This window comes from Pagrus pagrus (assembly GCF_965226575.1).
Source record: "Pagrus pagrus genome assembly, chromosome: 20".
Classification (NCBI taxonomy): domain Eukaryota; kingdom Metazoa; phylum Chordata; class Actinopteri; order Spariformes; family Sparidae; genus Pagrus; species Pagrus pagrus.
The window spans coordinates 13,687,964-13,705,401 of record NC_140207.1 but is presented as its reverse complement, the minus strand read 5'-3'; the positions used below and the strand labels follow the sequence as shown (position 1 = coordinate 13,705,401).

The 17,438-nt window shown below is 41.0% G+C and overlaps 1 protein-coding gene across 1 annotated transcript in view; it reads left to right on the top strand.

Annotated features, from left to right (window-relative positions):
- Positions 1 to 7,169: 7,169 nt before the first annotated feature.
- The window catches only part of rttn (rotatin), a 37,056-nt gene continuing 26,787 nt past the window's right edge, over positions 7,170 to 17,438 (top strand). The window contains exons 1-15 of the mRNA XM_084339807.1: positions 7,170 to 7,326; positions 7,677 to 7,864; positions 8,156 to 8,345; positions 8,505 to 8,603; positions 8,690 to 8,780; positions 8,927 to 9,041; positions 10,835 to 10,985; positions 12,518 to 12,683; positions 13,247 to 13,437; positions 13,664 to 13,779; positions 14,658 to 14,825; positions 14,911 to 15,123; positions 15,900 to 16,012; positions 16,115 to 16,241; positions 16,570 to 16,695. Of these exons, the coding sequence (XP_084195933.1) occupies positions 7,296 to 7,326; positions 7,677 to 7,864; positions 8,156 to 8,345; positions 8,505 to 8,603; positions 8,690 to 8,780; positions 8,927 to 9,041; positions 10,835 to 10,985; positions 12,518 to 12,683; positions 13,247 to 13,437; positions 13,664 to 13,779; positions 14,658 to 14,825; positions 14,911 to 15,123; positions 15,900 to 16,012; positions 16,115 to 16,241; positions 16,570 to 16,695 (2,085 nt within the window). The 5' untranslated portion in view covers positions 7,170 to 7,295. The remainder of the gene's footprint in view (positions 7,327 to 7,676; positions 7,865 to 8,155; positions 8,346 to 8,504; positions 8,604 to 8,689; positions 8,781 to 8,926; positions 9,042 to 10,834; positions 10,986 to 12,517; positions 12,684 to 13,246; positions 13,438 to 13,663; positions 13,780 to 14,657; positions 14,826 to 14,910; positions 15,124 to 15,899; positions 16,013 to 16,114; positions 16,242 to 16,569; positions 16,696 to 17,438) is intronic.

Sequence of the window (17,438 nt, the reverse complement as noted above, 5' to 3'; positions counted from 1 at the left end):
ACGAAACTAAACAGGGCTGCACGGCGTGGTAAAAGAAAAAAGAAAAACAGATATTGCCATATGATTCATGATTAGTGGAATTAAAGGGGCACTACAGTATGTAGTTTAAACTATTAATATTTAAAACATTAATGAGGTACTTATACAAACTCAGACATATTTATTATTTCCATAACTGAATTAACAAGCTGTTCTCAGATGAATAAGGTCTCCAGAACGCTGTTTGAACCTAGAAAGGTGGCAGGGTCCGCCACATATAAGCAAAGTAAAACAGTATGAAACTGTGTTGTCCTTTAAGGTCAGTTTGTTTATTCAGTCATGAAAACAAAGAGAGTTTGTTTATTTAGTTTGTTTAGGCATAAAAGAAAATCAGTCAATGAAGATCTCTCTCTTCTGGTCCATGTTTTCTTCCCCAAAACTACACAATGCGCCTTTAATGAACTTTTTCATCTTCACTAAAAAAAAAAGAGTATTCATCATGATGATGTGAAATTTGATGGGGTTTCTACCAAACAACTTAATGAGGATGTGTTGAATGTACTTCCATTATACTGCCGTTTTGTCAGTTTATCATTAAATAAATAAAAAACTACAGCTTCTTGTGATTTGGATTATGCACTCAGCCATATTGGCAGCCCTTGATCTAAAGAAATACATATAAAGGCAACTTGTGTAGATCGATGGCTGACGTGGATGTCAAAATGTCTCGCTGTCTCAACACACCGGCCATTTCACAGGAAGTTCATAAAAATAGCCTTGACTGAACAAGAAAACTAGAGAAACTTGCAAAAAGGGAGCAGTTGCCAGTTCAGTTTGCTCATTGCAGAGGCATGAATCATCTCCCTGTGCCACATGAAATTATTAGATATGCAGTCCCTGAAATAATATTAATAACTACGGAGTGTTTTTAAAATGCCAGAGCCAACTTATTTGGACTTTTTTTTTTGCCAAAAAGAGTGATTTTTGTTTTCTTAATTGCCTAAATCTCTAAGATGTAATCCACTCTTTTGTGCAGAAACGTGACGGTGAAATCACACTTATCAAATATTCTGTTTGTTTCGTTCAACCGAGTTCTGTATAGCAGTCTTTGATTGAATACAGCAGCTGCTTATGAAGATAAACACTTCCAGCTAATTAATGACTGAAACTTTTTTTGTGTTGTAATTGTAGCTTTGGGTTATAGCAAAGAATTCACTTTTTAAAAATTGTTTTCTGCTTCTTTTCATGCAATCTACACCAAATACAGTATATAACTTCCCCTCAGTGGAATAATCAGTATTCCCATTTTTCACCACAGCTATCAGATAACTGTAGAAATATCAACCGCTGCTCTTTTCTCCCCCCCTGAAGCCGACTGCGCTTTAGCCTTTATGCGGGGAGGTCTTTCTAATTTGTATTCGGGAAACATCAAGTTCTCTCTCCGAGTGTTCTCGTGTATCTGATACAGCGGCTACAACTCCAACTCTGAAATGATACATTGGTTGCCTAATTAGTGTCAGTATTGTTTTAAAGTAGATTGTGTTTACCACTGCCAGGCTAATTTGGTCCATATACCGAACATTACATTGTTTTTTTCCACACTGTCAAGTGTATGGCAGTCCTTCGCCAACCTGCTTAGGGCAGCTGTGTGCAGACAGGCTCTATGCAAAGACTCTAATTACCAGGCCCTATTAGGGTTGATCAGGCTGCCTTCACTTGATGTGTTGGCACAGGAGGGGAGGGCTGGTGGAGGGGGGGAAGGGAGGAGGGGGTGGCAGCTCTTAGATATAGCACCAAGGACACTGGGAGGCAAGGATGCAATGTTTCTACAAGCGAAATTAGACCTGACAAACAAACTTTAGTCTTGTTGATATTGCCAGACAGTAAAAACAAGTAAATATTCAGCTTGTCATGTAGCCTGTTGTGTCACGCCAGGGTAAACAGCTCAAATAGTTCCTAATAGCAGGCTGTTTAGATTTAAATTAACTCTTACTCTGATAGTTTGTGCGTGATGCTGCAGAGCACCACGGAGCAAGACATACGAGTGCGTCTGGAGCATCTCTTAAGATCAATACTTCCCCAAAAAAATGTGAAATTATGTATAAGCACGACTCAAAAGCGCCGAACCTCAGTGAGTCAGGATGGAACATTGTACACGTGGAGAGGGCCAAACTGCTTAATGAGACGCCTCGGCTCCATCTTAATTTCAAATGAACGCGGCATCAGCCATAAATTATTTGCACAATATGTCTTGCTTCGGTTTGACTCAGTCCTCCGACTTGACTCCTTCGCCGGTGGGGGATTGTCGGGGGGCCCCCTCTGTGCCCACCCTCATATCCTCAACACTTGCAGCGGAGCGGAAGACGGGTACAGCAGGCATGTCAAACAGTGACAGGACCAGTGGGACCACTTGGGTTTCGTTTCAGGAATGACTGTGGAATAACACAGCCTCGAAATACAGTCTGAGCATTTATTGTGGGGATGATGGCCACACCTCTGCCTCATTGTTTCTGTGTCTCACTGTGATTTCTTTCCTTTTTTTGTTGTTGTTGCATTATTTAAAGGGGCACTAAGTAGTTTTGGGGAAGACATTTTAATATTTAAAACATTAATGAGGTAATAATACAAACAGAAATATATATTTTCTTTCCATAATTGAATAAACAAGCTGTTCTCAGAGGAAAATAAGGTCCCCAGAACACAGTTTGAAGCTAGAAAGGTGGCAGGGTCCGCCACATATAAACAAAGTTAAACAGTATGAAACTGTCAAGGTCAGTTTGTTTATTCAGTCATGAAAACAAAGAGTTTGTTTATTTAGTTTGTCAGTCAATGAAGATTTTTCTCATCTGATTAAAAGATATAAATACGGCACTTTTAAAAAATCAAACAAATGCCCCACGGCTGAATCAGTCCGTCATATCCCTCTTTCCCTCCACACTTAAGTGGTCTTCAACGATAGTGCAATAATTACTGTTACACCAGCTGCATCCACATACAATGTAATGACTCAGCTGTAGAAACCTGAGCTCGGTCCAAACGGCTGCCTGCTTAAAACAATGAATCAACCGTCTAATCCTGCTTATGTTCTTCGGCTCCGTTATAGCCCTCGATATCGGTTTATTAATTCTTAAAGCCACTTCTTAAATTTCGTTACCATATGGGGTGCTGATTTTTGGACAATTACGGTAACGATATGATTAACTAGCTGATTTGACCTTGTTTTATGCATAAGGGCAACAACAGATCCTTTTTGCCCAGCAGCCCTTCTGAAACATTTGGACACGGCTCAGCCCTTACACTTTTCTATTTACAGTCACTTTTAAAGACTTTAAATGTCAGTACAGTCTTTGAAAGACTTTGAGAGGACTGTACGAGGGAAAGATGAGGCTGGGGAAAGAAGGGTAATGTATTTTTGTTTCTCCTAGAAATTAAATGTGAGTCCTCCTTCCTCCACATTGATCTGCATCATAACTGTTTTTTGTTACACTGTGTAATTTATTTTTATATTATTCAGTTCTGTGTAGGATATTTACTGCAACTTTTATATAAGAAACAGTTGCTCAAGTTGCAATATGTAAGAGTTGAATTCATACCCCAAACCAATAGGGGGCAGCATATCACCAGAGTAACCATTAATTGCTGCTAAGTGTAGCTGCCATTACCTAGTTAGCTCAGTTAGCCATGCAGCTAGTCATCAGAGGTGTAAACACCAACACGTCCCCAGTGCTCCGAGCTCCCAGTTCAGACCACTAGCTGCACGGCTAACTGAGCTAACTAGCAAACAGTAGCTTCAGTTACTAACAGTAAGAGGTTACTCAGGTGATATACTGTCCCCTAATTCTTACATATCGCACCTTTAATACAAACACAAGTTGTTGCACTTGTTGCTTATTACTATATATTTAAATATTGTCAAAGGAAGGGTCCAAAGAAAATAGTAATAAACAGGGACTTAATTTTTTTTAAGTGATATATAAGGTTACCTTCACCCCAATAATTTTCATACAGTCCCTAATTTGCTGTGATTTTACTCCATGTTGTTAGCCTGTCTGTGGAAATCTATGCATGTATACTTAAGCTGTAGCAGCATATAGTATGTCTCCACCAGTTATCTGCAAAATGAAATGCATCAGCTGTGTAGCACTCCGAGACTTCGGCCCAGGTTGGCCAATATGGTCAGCGGCATGCTGACTCATGATCAGCTTATGTTGGGCGTCCAGATACGGAGATGCTTCAAGAGTAAATCTGGCTTCAAAGTATTGCAGTTGGCATGATTTCCACTCAGAAATCAGGCTTACGTTCATTAACAGCCTGAGGCGGTTTCTGGCATATGAGTAATTTAGTCTGCTGTAAAATGAATGCATTTGAAAACACAGGCAATTAGAGGTTGGAAGTACAAAACACAAAATATATCTTCAAACTTAATATGTCGCCTACTTTTGTGAGTAAGAAGAGTGTTGATCATGTACATATGAATGAAGGGGTGACTGTCGTTTTTGAGGGAGAATTGACAGAAACAGCTGAATAGCCATCTGGGAGGAAAGCATACCTTATGTCTGACGGTCAAAAACACTGGGCTGAATGACATACACCTCACCACATTATTTCATTTATTTAAAGTGGAGTTTTGCTTCCTGTCTGTCGCCGATGTAACAAATGATCCAAGACACACAGTGGTTGTCAGACAGAAATGATGTGATGTACTCTTTGGAGTCGACTCAACAGCTATTGAGAGCTCCTAGTCTGACCTAGGGCGATGTATTTTTCCACTAGCAGACTTCCTCGGCTGTTTGGATGTCTCTTGCTCTGTATTCTCATTTTATATCTGCAGAGATGTCAAAGTCAGTCCTATATATTGTATCAGAGGCTGGGGGGAACTGGAATGCATTTTTTATCCTCCTCAGGTCAATGGACCCCGTGGCAGGTCCATCAATATGACTCATGTTGAACAGACAAGCTCGACAAAACATCATTTTGAATTCTGGTCAAGATGCAACGCATAGGTGTCCAAACATAACACAAATGTTGCAGAAAATTACAGGGATGTGTGTAAAAATCATGTTTCCAATAAGTGTGAATGAACGCAGCAGCTCTGATTTGAATATTTGGCTCAGTGTGCAGTGATTTCGATATGAAGCTCTGGAGCGAGCTATGTTTGATGTTCGCCTGAAACGACTTGTAAAAATGTACCTGCATGTGCTGAAATATAACAGTCATGGATAATGAAAGCACAAATTGTCATTTTTTTCTTTCACCCCCTCAAACCCTTCGAAGGTGACAGTAGACTTTACGCAGCCAAATTAATTATGGGCTTAAATCCCTCTGGAATTCTCAAAAGCTGTGCGATTATATTATTATCATATCAAATTATCATTTCCTAAGTTTGTTAATTATCACCCTGTCTGCTGATCACATCCACCTCACATCTCAAGTGTGAGATCTCGTGCGAGCGGATTAACTTACACACAGGGAAAAAAAGGATGTATGCCTGCACTTCTGTTAAGAGGCGATTCTCATCAGCTTTGATTTTTTGAGAACGTCGGTGTTTGAGGAGATTAATTTAACGACAGGATAATGTGGCTGCTGTCAAAACTTCGTTCAATATTTAAACAATGCATGAAGCCTTCGGTGGTTTTTTAAACATGCCTCGGAACACTGATGATCCTGGCGAGAAATATTGCTTCAGCGTGTTTGCGTAACATTTTGAAAGATCAGATGAGAGAGACGTGAGAAACCCACAGACATTATCTGATCATATCTGATCTTGCTCTGAAGTCCTCGCCATAAAAAGGTTAAGGACTGCCAGTGTTACAATTGGTGGCATAAAGGCATAAAAATAACAAACTAATACAAAGTATTACACCTCGAGTTTTGGGATTGATGTTCAATTACTTTGTATTATCGACTATAATTTCACTGATACGATAAATAGCCCAAAATATAAAATTCTCAATATCAGGCTGATAATTTAGTTCTATATATATCGTGCATCACCAATATACAGCTAATATAGCTACAGAAGAGCCATCTCCATCATCAAGGACTCCACCCACCCACAACACAGGCTTTTCACGCTTCTGTTCACTGGCAGGAGGTTACACAAGTATGAAATGCAGGACCTCCAGACTGAGAGACAGTTTCTATCCGAAAGCCATCAGCCTGATCAACAGATTGAACCAGCTGCCCCTGCCTCAACATCCCCCTTGTACTTGCCCCCCCACACACAGGTAAACATACACACTCCATACTCCACGACCGCAACCACCAACTGTATGTCTATAGTTTGTGCACAGATTGTCAGTGACAGCATGCATATTTGCATGAACATACATTGCACTGATACCCTGTATTTGTACTTTGCATGTTTGCATAGTGCACATTGTACATCTTCAGTATATACTTCTATCTTATGATTGTTTCTAATATTTCTGTACTTTTTGATATTCTTAACGTTTAAGTTATTCACTGTAAATATGCACTTCGAGTAGAAAGGCAACACAAGAATTTCATAGTAAAGGGAAATGAGTTTCTTTAACGGTGCATGTGACAATAAATACTTTGAATCTTGACTCTTGAATATAACTGGTGGTTTCTTCTTACTTTTAGTACTGCATATTGATTTTTAAGTACTCATTAGCAGATTTTCTATAAAAAATGCTTCACTTTTATTAATATGATTAATTATTAGTATTTTCCTTTAGGGTCTCACATTATTGTATTTACACTATGTGAATGTTTTGTTGAAGTACATCATTAAATGGGCACTATGTATTTTCGGAGAAGAGATTCAAACAGAAGTTTAATATTTACGATATTAATGAGGTAATAATACAAACTCAGAAATATTTCGTTTTCTGTAACTGAATAAACAAGCTGTTCTCGGAGGAAAACAAGGTCCCCAGAACACTGTTTGAAGCTGGACAGGTGGCAGGGTCCGCCACATATGAACAAAGTAAGTAAATTGTGTTTTCCTTTAGGTCAGTTTGATTATTCAGTCACGAAAATGAAGATTGCTTTAGGTTGTTTAGGCATAAAAACAGCAGTCAATGGAGATTTTTTCTCTTTCCTCCCAAAATATACATAGTGGACCTTTAACCTTCTAGAGTCTAAGTTTATCCGACGCACTTGCGCCCCGTGAACGCACCCTGGTCCTCCACAGGAAGTGGAGTGACGCTGGCGCGGCCGTTGAAAACAAACCCGGGGCAGACGCTGTTGACATGACACTGACAGACAGACACTCACTAAACTGACAAGACTCGACCGTCGATGAAGCCTTTTAACCTGTTTTTTATGACGAGAGACGCAACACGCTGAACATGGAGTTATCTCCGCTTATAAAGAAAATAGGTAGGCTAACTTTCTAGCTTAGGAAATGTGGTGTAGGAGGCTGACTTCACCTGAACTCAACAAAACTCTGCAACTTGTATTAGCCGCTTGCATGCTAACATTAGCTAACAATAGAAACCATCTCTAGTCGGACGTCTGCAGGTATAACGGCACTCTGCCTTTATTATGCAGAGTCGGACTTAATTACAACGCTAATGTTAGCTAAGTTAACTCAGAAAAACTTGTCCAAACTTCCACAAGACGTTAGCTAACTAAACTAGCCGCTGACAGGCTAAAAACAAAGCGTCGCTAACTTTGCTGTATCTTTCCTCAACCTAACACTTGTCTTTCTCTGTAAAAAAAAACCTCAGGCCACTCTTTGGTGGAGATAAGAGTTCGAGCTTTGAAGAGCATCATATGCAAGCTGGACCATTCCCTGATTTCCGTCTCTGACATTGTCCAAGAAAAGATGCTGTTTGTGCATCTCCTGGAGTGGTTCAATTTCCCCGAGGTGCCGATGCAGGAAGAGGTCCTCGGGTTGCTCTCGACTTTATCAAAGGTAGACACATAGCGAGATTGTAGATGCATTGCTAGACAAGTCCTCTGGATGACAGTGGCTGAAGAGGAGCAGGCAAAATATAAGCTTATATGGTTAACCACACTTTAACACCAGTAAAATGAAGTAGGATCAATATCTGCCTTTGCCAATATATATTAGGTTAAAGTTTAATGAGGCAGTCTAAAGTTTCTTTAACCTCACTTTGTATGGAAGTACTTTTACAGTGCTACACCCAACATCACACTGAACTTGAGATTATTCATTTCGTGACGATTTATCTTGTCATCCAAGCATCCGAGTGCAGCCCAGATGCTAAGAGACGTTGGGGCGGTGGACTTCCTCACCCAACTGTCTCCTAATGTGGAACCCAGACTGCGAGCTGTCATCGATGGAACCCTGGACCAGCTGTTCCAGCTACCTGAGCTACTCCCCAGTCATGCGCCGGTCTACTCGCATGTTCAGCGCACTACAACTCCAACAGGTGTTGCAAGTTAAAGCCAAATAATTGTTTGTTTGGATTCTGTCTTGCGCAAACTGCTGAATGTTCATAACTTTATGCAGCAGAGGGTTATGCTTTGTTCGATTGTATTCGTACTGTATGTGAAATGATATTTTAACAAATGTGGTGTTTGTGCCGCAGCTCCTGCAGTTGTTCCACCTGAGGAGCATTTTCCCAATATGGGCTATTTCCACAAAAGCACGCCAAGCCATAGAGACACACCACCTCAGAAGATAGCAGGTACCAGTATTTTTGAATATTTGACGTGCATATTTTTTTCTACATATTACTTGTTTTACATGTTTTATCCCTCTTGTGTTGTGCAGTGCATGAGTCTGTGAGATGTCTGAAGTTTTCAGTGTTTCCATGGCTGACTTTGACAAACACAGACAGACACATACTTTCATCCAATGAGAGGTGAGAGACAACACATGTATCTAACAGCTAATGAATGCCTAATTAAAATGCAGCGTAAAATAAACAAATAATTACTTAATATGCAAGTTGACCAGAAAAAACAGTGATTACTGGGTAACAAACACGTCTGCTTTAACTCTCATCAGTTCTCTAAGGAGCAGCAACCCCAACTTGGTGCGGACAACATGTGAACTTCTGTGTGATGTCATTATGCAAGACTTTCCCGCTGAGATATTCCTGCAAAGGCCCAGTATTGTAAAGGTATCATTATATAATCAAACCATTATCCCATGCTGGTAACAGAACATTTCAGAATGACTGCCATTTCTAAGCATATTCAGGAAAACCATGGATTTATTCCAACGGTTTTAGCTTTGACTACAAAGGCCCTGACACACCAGGTGTCAGCTGTCGGGGGTTGTCAGTGAGCAGCTATGGCCTTAGTTTTAGAGCCGTGTCCCGCACAGTTGGCACTACCTTGTTGGCAACTTTTCGGCAAACTGAGCAAGTACAATCGAAAGCGGAGCTTGATGGTGAGAGAAGTCGCTCTGATCAGCTGTCCAGCCACGTGAATCTGTGCACTAAAAGAGGAACGGAGCCATGCATGCGCAGAATGTACGAGCTAGTCGGTCGTCGGCTGTAGTTTTTGTGGTGTGTTCAAGGAAATTAGGCAGGTTTTCTCATCGCTAGTTCTTAGATGACGGTTTGGTATGTCTGGGCCCTAACAGTAAACTGATCACTCATATGTCAATAACAACACGAGTCTATAGTACGCTTTATAAATGATTTCCACACCTTGAAGCAGGGCATTGAAATGGCTGTCAATGACATGATATTTACTTTTCACACTCAATGTTCAAAACAGGAGCCTGCATTTGATGGAGCGATTTTCACATTCTTGACTTAAAAATGGCGACTTGACCCTAAAATATCTCCCAGCTTGAATCAGTATGTGTCCTAAGAGACTAAATAAAAGATGTCATTGAAGAGCCTCGGGCTTGTTTTTTTTCTGCTGGTTCTCTGCCAACTGCTGTTCATAATATTTAGTATTCTTGTTTATTCACGTCAGTTAGATGACGTGAATTGTTTTGAGAGGCTAGTGTGACCAACTCATAATGGAATTTATGGGGTGGTCACTCCAGCTACTGTCAAAATAATAACCTGTCAAATAGTGTCCTTGAACAAAACAGCAATTTATAATTCAGTGTCCCTGATCTTGGAAGAGGCCTCTGGAGGCTTACTTTGCTTGAGCAGGTACTAGATTGCTGTGAGGATGTGGTTTGGTCATGATGCACCTCTTGCAGGGGTTGAAAGTCTTCGGTGGAGTGTTTTACACTTTTATTCTGTGATTCTCAGAGATTGTGGAAAATTGGTCTAAGTCTTACAAAAGTGGATTGCACTTTCTGACGTATCTCTACCCGTGTCATGTCTGCAACAAAGTACATCTGTTATCTGAGCTCTTTATTTCATTGGCATAGACAGACATAAGCGTGTTGGAGGAGACATTATTCTGCCCTGATGAGCCACTGTGACTGAACATTGCCATGTTGTTAATAAAGTGCTGCATTACATTGCATCGGTCTCAAGGCAGTATTAGCATTCTGTCACCCGGCATCTGCCTCATCATCCAGAAGAAATCATAATGGCAAAGTACTTTTGTTCTTGTGGCTTTACTCGGCCCTCATTTGAGTTACTAAAGCTATTAAGCTTAATTAAAAGACTTGGTTTTAAAGACATGACATCATTAGCTACAGAAGGCAGGGAATCTGAACTTGGAACAAATTGCTGCTTCAATAATTCAATTCCACTTGGCCTTTTTATTTAGCAAACTACATTGCAACTTTTCTGTCACTGTCTGAGTGTAGGTCCTGTTTTTACACAGTCTTTCTTCTCTGTTTTGTCTGTTTGCAAACAGAGCAGAGATCAATATATTTGCCCAATTACAGTAATATCCTAATTGGATATTGCTGGTGGTTACTTATGTCTTTAGAAAACCGCTCCATAACTCAGCTTCACAAAAACAACACTGCTCTCACATCCCCTCATGTTTTCAGAGCCTCCTGTCCCTGTTGACGCTGGGTTCGGGTAAAGGTGAAGCGAGCTACCTCCACTTGCAGGCTCTCTCCTGCCTGCGGCAGCTTTGCGTGGGGCTGAGAAGGAGACTGCGCTTTCATCAAGATCCAAGCTTCTACTCTACAAAGCAAGGTAGCACACCTTATGGGTTATGCTGATGCACAGATCTTTTTACAGGTGTTGTTGAGTGCTTAAAGAAGGGATTTCAGTTTGTGATTAATAGCTGCATGCTTATTCTGTCGGTATACATATATTTCTTCATTATAAAGTACATGTTTAAATACATGTGGTTACTATGATTGAAATGAGGCACTAACATTTGAATTAAATACTTCACATGACCAAATTCCTTAAGCATACCACATACATTTAATTGTGTTTTACATTTTACAAGTAAAGACCTTGTGGCTGGGCGACATTGACCAAAAATGCATATATTGGTTATTTTAGGCAATGCATTTGTAACATTGTGGTACAAAGTGGGCTGAATGTTTAGTTGTAAGTCAAAGCCACATTTTAGATGTCACAAGCACTTTTATTTAAACAGACTGTGATCAAGATAAAATGAACATGGCAATGAAATTTAATGTAACAAATAGCGGGGCTGAATGTCACCTCTTTATACATATAGCTCTGGTAATAGTGGTGCTACAGATGCTTAAGGTTTTCTAAAACAGGCCCCAAAATTATTGCATGAATATCAAGTAAGCCCGTTGAATAAATTCTGCTTTCGGGGAGTCTAAAATGTAATTTCCCCCGACCTTTCAAATGAATGTAACACTCAAAAAATGCAGATATTCTTTTAAATATCTTCACGTATTATCTTTTACAGTTTTCAGTGGTGATCCAGGTTGAAAATCTGTGAAATTCAGCAGAATGTTTATTTACTTTACTAGCAGGTTGTTATACATATTTAGTACTTAGTTTCTCAGCAGTATATCGGATCTTTGACTTTTTGTCCCACTGCACCACAAATTTTGATCTTAACGCAAACTAAAAAAGGCCACACAGCTGTCCCACGCATGCACAAGGGGGCGGAGATGTGTTAATGTTCTGAGTTTTGCAAGCAGCAACTCTTCTGCGGAAAATCTTTGTTTGCTGCACATAGTATGAACTAAAAAGAGACACATCTCATTTCACAACACATCTGTCGCCTGCATCCAGACACTGTCTCACTTTCACACTATAGACTACCAAGAAGACTAGCAATGCACTATTTATTCAACTCACGCACAAACAAGCACACAAACCCTCACCTCACACAAACAGGTGGCCAAAGGTCTTTACTGCGGTAATTTGATTGATTGAACAGACCAATTTCGGCATAGCACTTGCAACATACAGGCCTATGTCGCACTGTAGGCTAATTAACAGTCTGATTACAATAGAATAGCGCCTGTGGTCTCCCTCAGTATTGCAGGAGAACTTGCGAGTGAGTGAGGGGTAGAAGAAACAACTTACATAGCGCGACATCAAACTGTATCACTATAAGCGGTATTGTCTCATTGTCTATTTTAAGTATAGTTTAGTATAAATTTAACATTTTTTCAAATTCTAATCATCCTGATTAATTTCTTACCACCAACTTAATGTTCTATTTGCTGTATCATAAAGGCTCTGCGTGCAACTAATGTGCAAGTGTGGTTTTTTTTGTGGTTGTGCAGATCCAGTTTCCCAGAACTCGTCCTTCTCCCACTCTCAGGAGGTGCGGACCCAGCGCTCCCAGGCCTCATCCCCGGGCGCAGAGTGCTCTCCTCGGCCCTCTGTGATTGGGCGCACGGGCCAGAGAGCCCGGGGAGACGGCCAAGACGGAGACGCAGCTTCCAACAGGTGTGTGCATTCTTGTGTAACTGTGCATTTTTAAACAAAGGCTGAACGAGATTCTAGATAAAAACAACTGCATCTCTTTATCAGTTCTGGCTGTCTAAGGTCTTCTTTTGCATATGAGAGCAGAGATTCACTCAGTTCGGCTTCTGTTACACTTCTGAGACTGAAATGCTGTTATGTTAGTGTTGATGGTCTATAGTGTTTGAGGTGAAGCATTGTTGTCAGTTCTGTTCATCAGACCTTACATGTAACAAGAGAGTCTTACACTTTTTAAGAAATGTATGCACAGTAGGATCTGCTGTGGCTTTGATGATAACAAAATTGCGAGTGACACCGGCAACCCGAACATGAAGATAAAACAATGTGAGAAAGACTGTGGAGGATTTTTCTTCTTATGAATTACAGCAGGAGCCCTCTAGCGGCTGGTCTACAATCAGTTTCTGATTCCCGTGATATTTTTGGGATCCTTCCCTATACAGCTCACACGTCACTCCACGTATTTGAGCGGTCCATGCACAGATCATGAATTTACAGTTGCCTTCCTCTCTTTGTCTGTATCCATGCAGTGGCAGCTCGCACAGAGGTGGAGCAGCAGTCCAGGCCCCCAGGCAGACGCCCCAGTCGCCCGCAGATGTGACCCACTTGGCACTTCCTGACGTGGGTTTAGAAGATGTCCTGGAGCTGCAGTTGCAGCAGCTCACTTTGGCTCAGTTCACTGTTGCCACCATGGACCATGCCATACCACTGCTTAAGACAGGTAGGAGTGACTGTAGTCTTGTGAAGGGAAGGGAAATAGGAGAAAAGATATTTTAAATTATGTTAATTAAGTGCCACCGTCTGTTTTTTGCTCGAGTAAAGATCAGAGATTTCCAACATCTCCTCACCTGTTTCACTACTTTGACTGTATTCTTATCATCTGATCTCGTCAAAAATAATCTCCCCTCGCGCTCGCGCTGCTCTCCTCTTCCTCTCCTCTTTCTCAGAGAGTTCACACGTGTTCCGTCGCGTTCTGGAGCTGCTGTGCGACGCCGTCCTCCTGCTCGGGGACGGCGTTTGTGAGCTGGTCTGGGACGATCGCAGCCTGGTGGGGATGGAGCTGGCAAGTCAGAACACAACTCATGACAGCCTCTTATGTAGATGAATGGATACACTTCACTGAGGAAAGGGGGGAACTGGGTTGGCCACCAGACAATTTGCCACAGACACACAGGCATACGGTACTCAACTGTCAAGGAGAACTGTAGGCATGTGATTGAGCTGAATGAATTGTATAAGGTTACAAAGGCTTTCTGCTGCTTACAAAGAGCTTCTCACACATGCGTGCACGCCTCTCGTCTGAACCCCTGGGTTTACCTAAGCACAAAATTGTTGGGTTAGTGAATGTCTTCATTTATTAGGTGTATTGAGTTAAACCAGTGAGTTTTTTTTTACCATGCAGAATCATTTGTTATCCTCCTGACTGTTTAAAGGATATGTTGCTATGTAGGGGGACTTATACACTTGTCAAGCCCAGGCCCCAGTGGCCCTCTGCTGTTTAATACATGCCCAGAGCCTTGCAGCCTGAGAACTGTTTTGTCATCTTTATGTGGAGAGCAGCTTTTGTGTGCCAGACCTCTAGGTTTTTCCTATGGGAACAGGCCGAACTGTTCATGCCAGCCACGGCAATGCACAGGGCATCTACTGCCCCCTGCTGGTGTTCGTCTTCTATTGTTCAATTTCTACTCCCAGAACAAAGTGGCTGAGAATAGATTGTTCCAATTTATTCATACTGAGATAGGGTGGATCTGTATCTCGTCCCAAAATAACCCTGAAATCTGATTACATTCAATTCCTAACCCCTGGAACGAACAATTTTTCTCTTGGCTCCCAGCCAGTAGCTGTGCGTCTGTGTGCGTGCGTGTGTGTGCATGCACTTGCCTTACTGTGTTTGTGTGGCATGTGTGCTTTTGTCTACATTTCTGTCTGTGTGTGTTTTAGAAGGAGAAGCTGCAAGGCTGCATGGAACAACTGGGGGATATCCTGAGCTACCATGAGAGCTGTTCAGCAGACATTCCCCGCAGCTCTCAGGTTCATCACAGAATGGCGTACACAGGCTCTGCCATATTCACTATTAAACTCCTACAGACCATCCTCCCTCCTGAAAAGGTGTGTGTGTGCTTTCTTAACAGTTTTCTGTGATTGTTTCAACTACGGAAATACTGGAAAGTTAAGACTTCCTTACCTCACACAGGCCAGTGACAATCTCCCGGAAAGTACAGCAACAGCTATTTTCCACCTGTGCTTGGACACGTCATTCGGAGGTTTATTACCCAGCATGCAAGAGACAGCAGTGGCCTACTTGGAGCAAGTGAACTCAGACAGCCATGATCTCTTCAGGAGGGTGACTCGCGCTGTCCTCTGGATGGAATCCACTTGCAACTTCCTCAAGGAAGCACATGCTGAGGTAGAAGCTGCATGTTGCATAGATACAGCCAATAGTTACTCTGCTGTCTACAGTGAGAGGGCAGTCTCCTGACAAACACACACACACATATATCTCTTCATTGATTGATTTTAATGACTGAAAAAAATGTATAAAGAAACTGTCTTTACAGAACAACATAATTACATACTGATTTACTGTTTATAATTGGCGGACCCTGCCACCTTTCCAGCTTCATACAGTGTTCTGGGGACCTTATTTTACTCTGAGAACAACTTGTTTATTCAGTTATGGAAAAGTAATGTCATTTCTGAGAAATATTTCTGAGCATGTATTATGACCTCATTATTAACTCGTCCGAGTTTGAATTTATTCTCCAAAACTACATAGTGCACCTTTAACTGAATTGTTCTGAAGTCATTCAACCTCGCATTACACTCACCGAAAGAGTACCAATACGATCATACAAATACAACCTTAAATATTCCTTTGTGAAAACTGTTACAAAAGCCTTTTAAACCTGCTTTTCAACTACCTACTCGATGAAAATATTTTTTCAGTGCACAAACTGATGGCAGGGATTTTACTAGCCAGTAGCTCATGATTGTGCCGGTGTAAAATTAATGTGACACACCAGATACAACAACGACCCCGCCATTGGTGAATGTTATCTCATTTGTTGATAAGCCGAAAGCAGTCAACAACGTGAATATATGCCGATACTGATGATTTCTGATATATCCGTGTCTCCCTACAGCATTTCTTGTGTTAATTCATTGATGTATTTCTTTATCAAGGGAGAAAAGAACTGGTTGGATCTACTGGAGCTGGCGGACCAAGCAATAGAAGGCCTCCCATTTCACCAACACTTACCCATCGTCAAGGAATGCGTTAACATCTGCTCCTACCTGTAAGATAAATTCACAGTTTATCTCAATGTGAAGTCAGTTATTCTGCTGAATTTAAAGATGACGCATTTTGATGCTATTTTAAATCGCTTTCGGTTCACCAGGTGGAAGTTTGATCAGCCGAGCCCCCTCCTCCAAACAGAGAGCCAGAAACTTCTCCTCAAGCTGCTGTCCCATCCCTCACTGCCTGTCAGGACGGAAACATATGAACAGTCTTTAAACCTGATCAAGGTCAGAGCGAGCCACCTTCTAGACGCTCTGTGTTTAAATGAGAATGTGTGGGTAAAATTATGGCCGCTGAAGCCGTAGCGTGGCTGTGTTTGGTGGGGCCCCCATATGTAAATAAGTAGGTTGAAGATGGATGAATCACAGATCTTTGACAGTTTGCTGTTAAAAACCCACTTGACATTTGAAATCATTCTCCCTCTTCATTTTTTACTAACCACCGTCGAGAGTACATGGCTACATTTAAAGTGAATTGGAGCTCTTGTATGCGAGCACAAGTGAGAGGAAAGCGATAATTTATGATGTGCTTCGGTGTGATTACATACACCCCTAGGACTGCCTTGGCATCCAGAATGTGTCACGACTGGAACCAGGAGCCTGCGGTGGAGTCAACTTCCTTCTCCACCACAGGGTGCTCTATGAAATCAGCGCTTTTGGACTCCAGGATTCTGCAGAGAAGGTAGACACACACGTGTGTTCCTCTGGTATTTATATTAGAATAGAGCTGCAATGATTACATGATTAATCAGTAAGTCGATCAAAGGGAATATATTGGCTGCTGTTTAAATAATACATTGTTTTTGTCATTTTTTTAAGCAAAAACATTTTATTTGTTCCAGCTTCTTAAATGTAAAGATTTGCTGCTTTACTTTGTCAGTTATGAGAGTAAATGAAAAGTCCTTTGTCTTTGGACTGTTGGTTGGATAAAAAAATCAATTTGAAGACATTTTTCAAAAACTATGGACTTAACAATTAGTTTGAAAGTATCGTGAAAACCCCCCCCAGCAGATGAACTGCTAATAAATATAATTGTTAGTTCCAGCCCTGTATTAGACCCAATTTAAAGAGTTGGAGTGGGGCTGCAACTATGATAGTTGTGATTGGCGATTAATCTGTGGATTGTTTTCTAGATAAATCGATTAGTTATTTGGTCTATAAAATATCAGTAAATAGTGAAAAATGGCGATTAGTGTTTACCAAAGCCCGAGATGACATCCTCAAATATTTTGTTTCATCTGCAATTCATTTCATAGTTGACAACAAATCGATTAATTGATTCATGGATTAATCGTTGGAGCTCTACTCTGAAGCAAGGTCATTCTGGCCACTTTTTTAATTAGTTGGTTTAGATCTGGAGTGGAAGAAATAAATGTAATTAATACACATACTCATGAGAGTAAAAGTACAGGATTTCTGTGTATT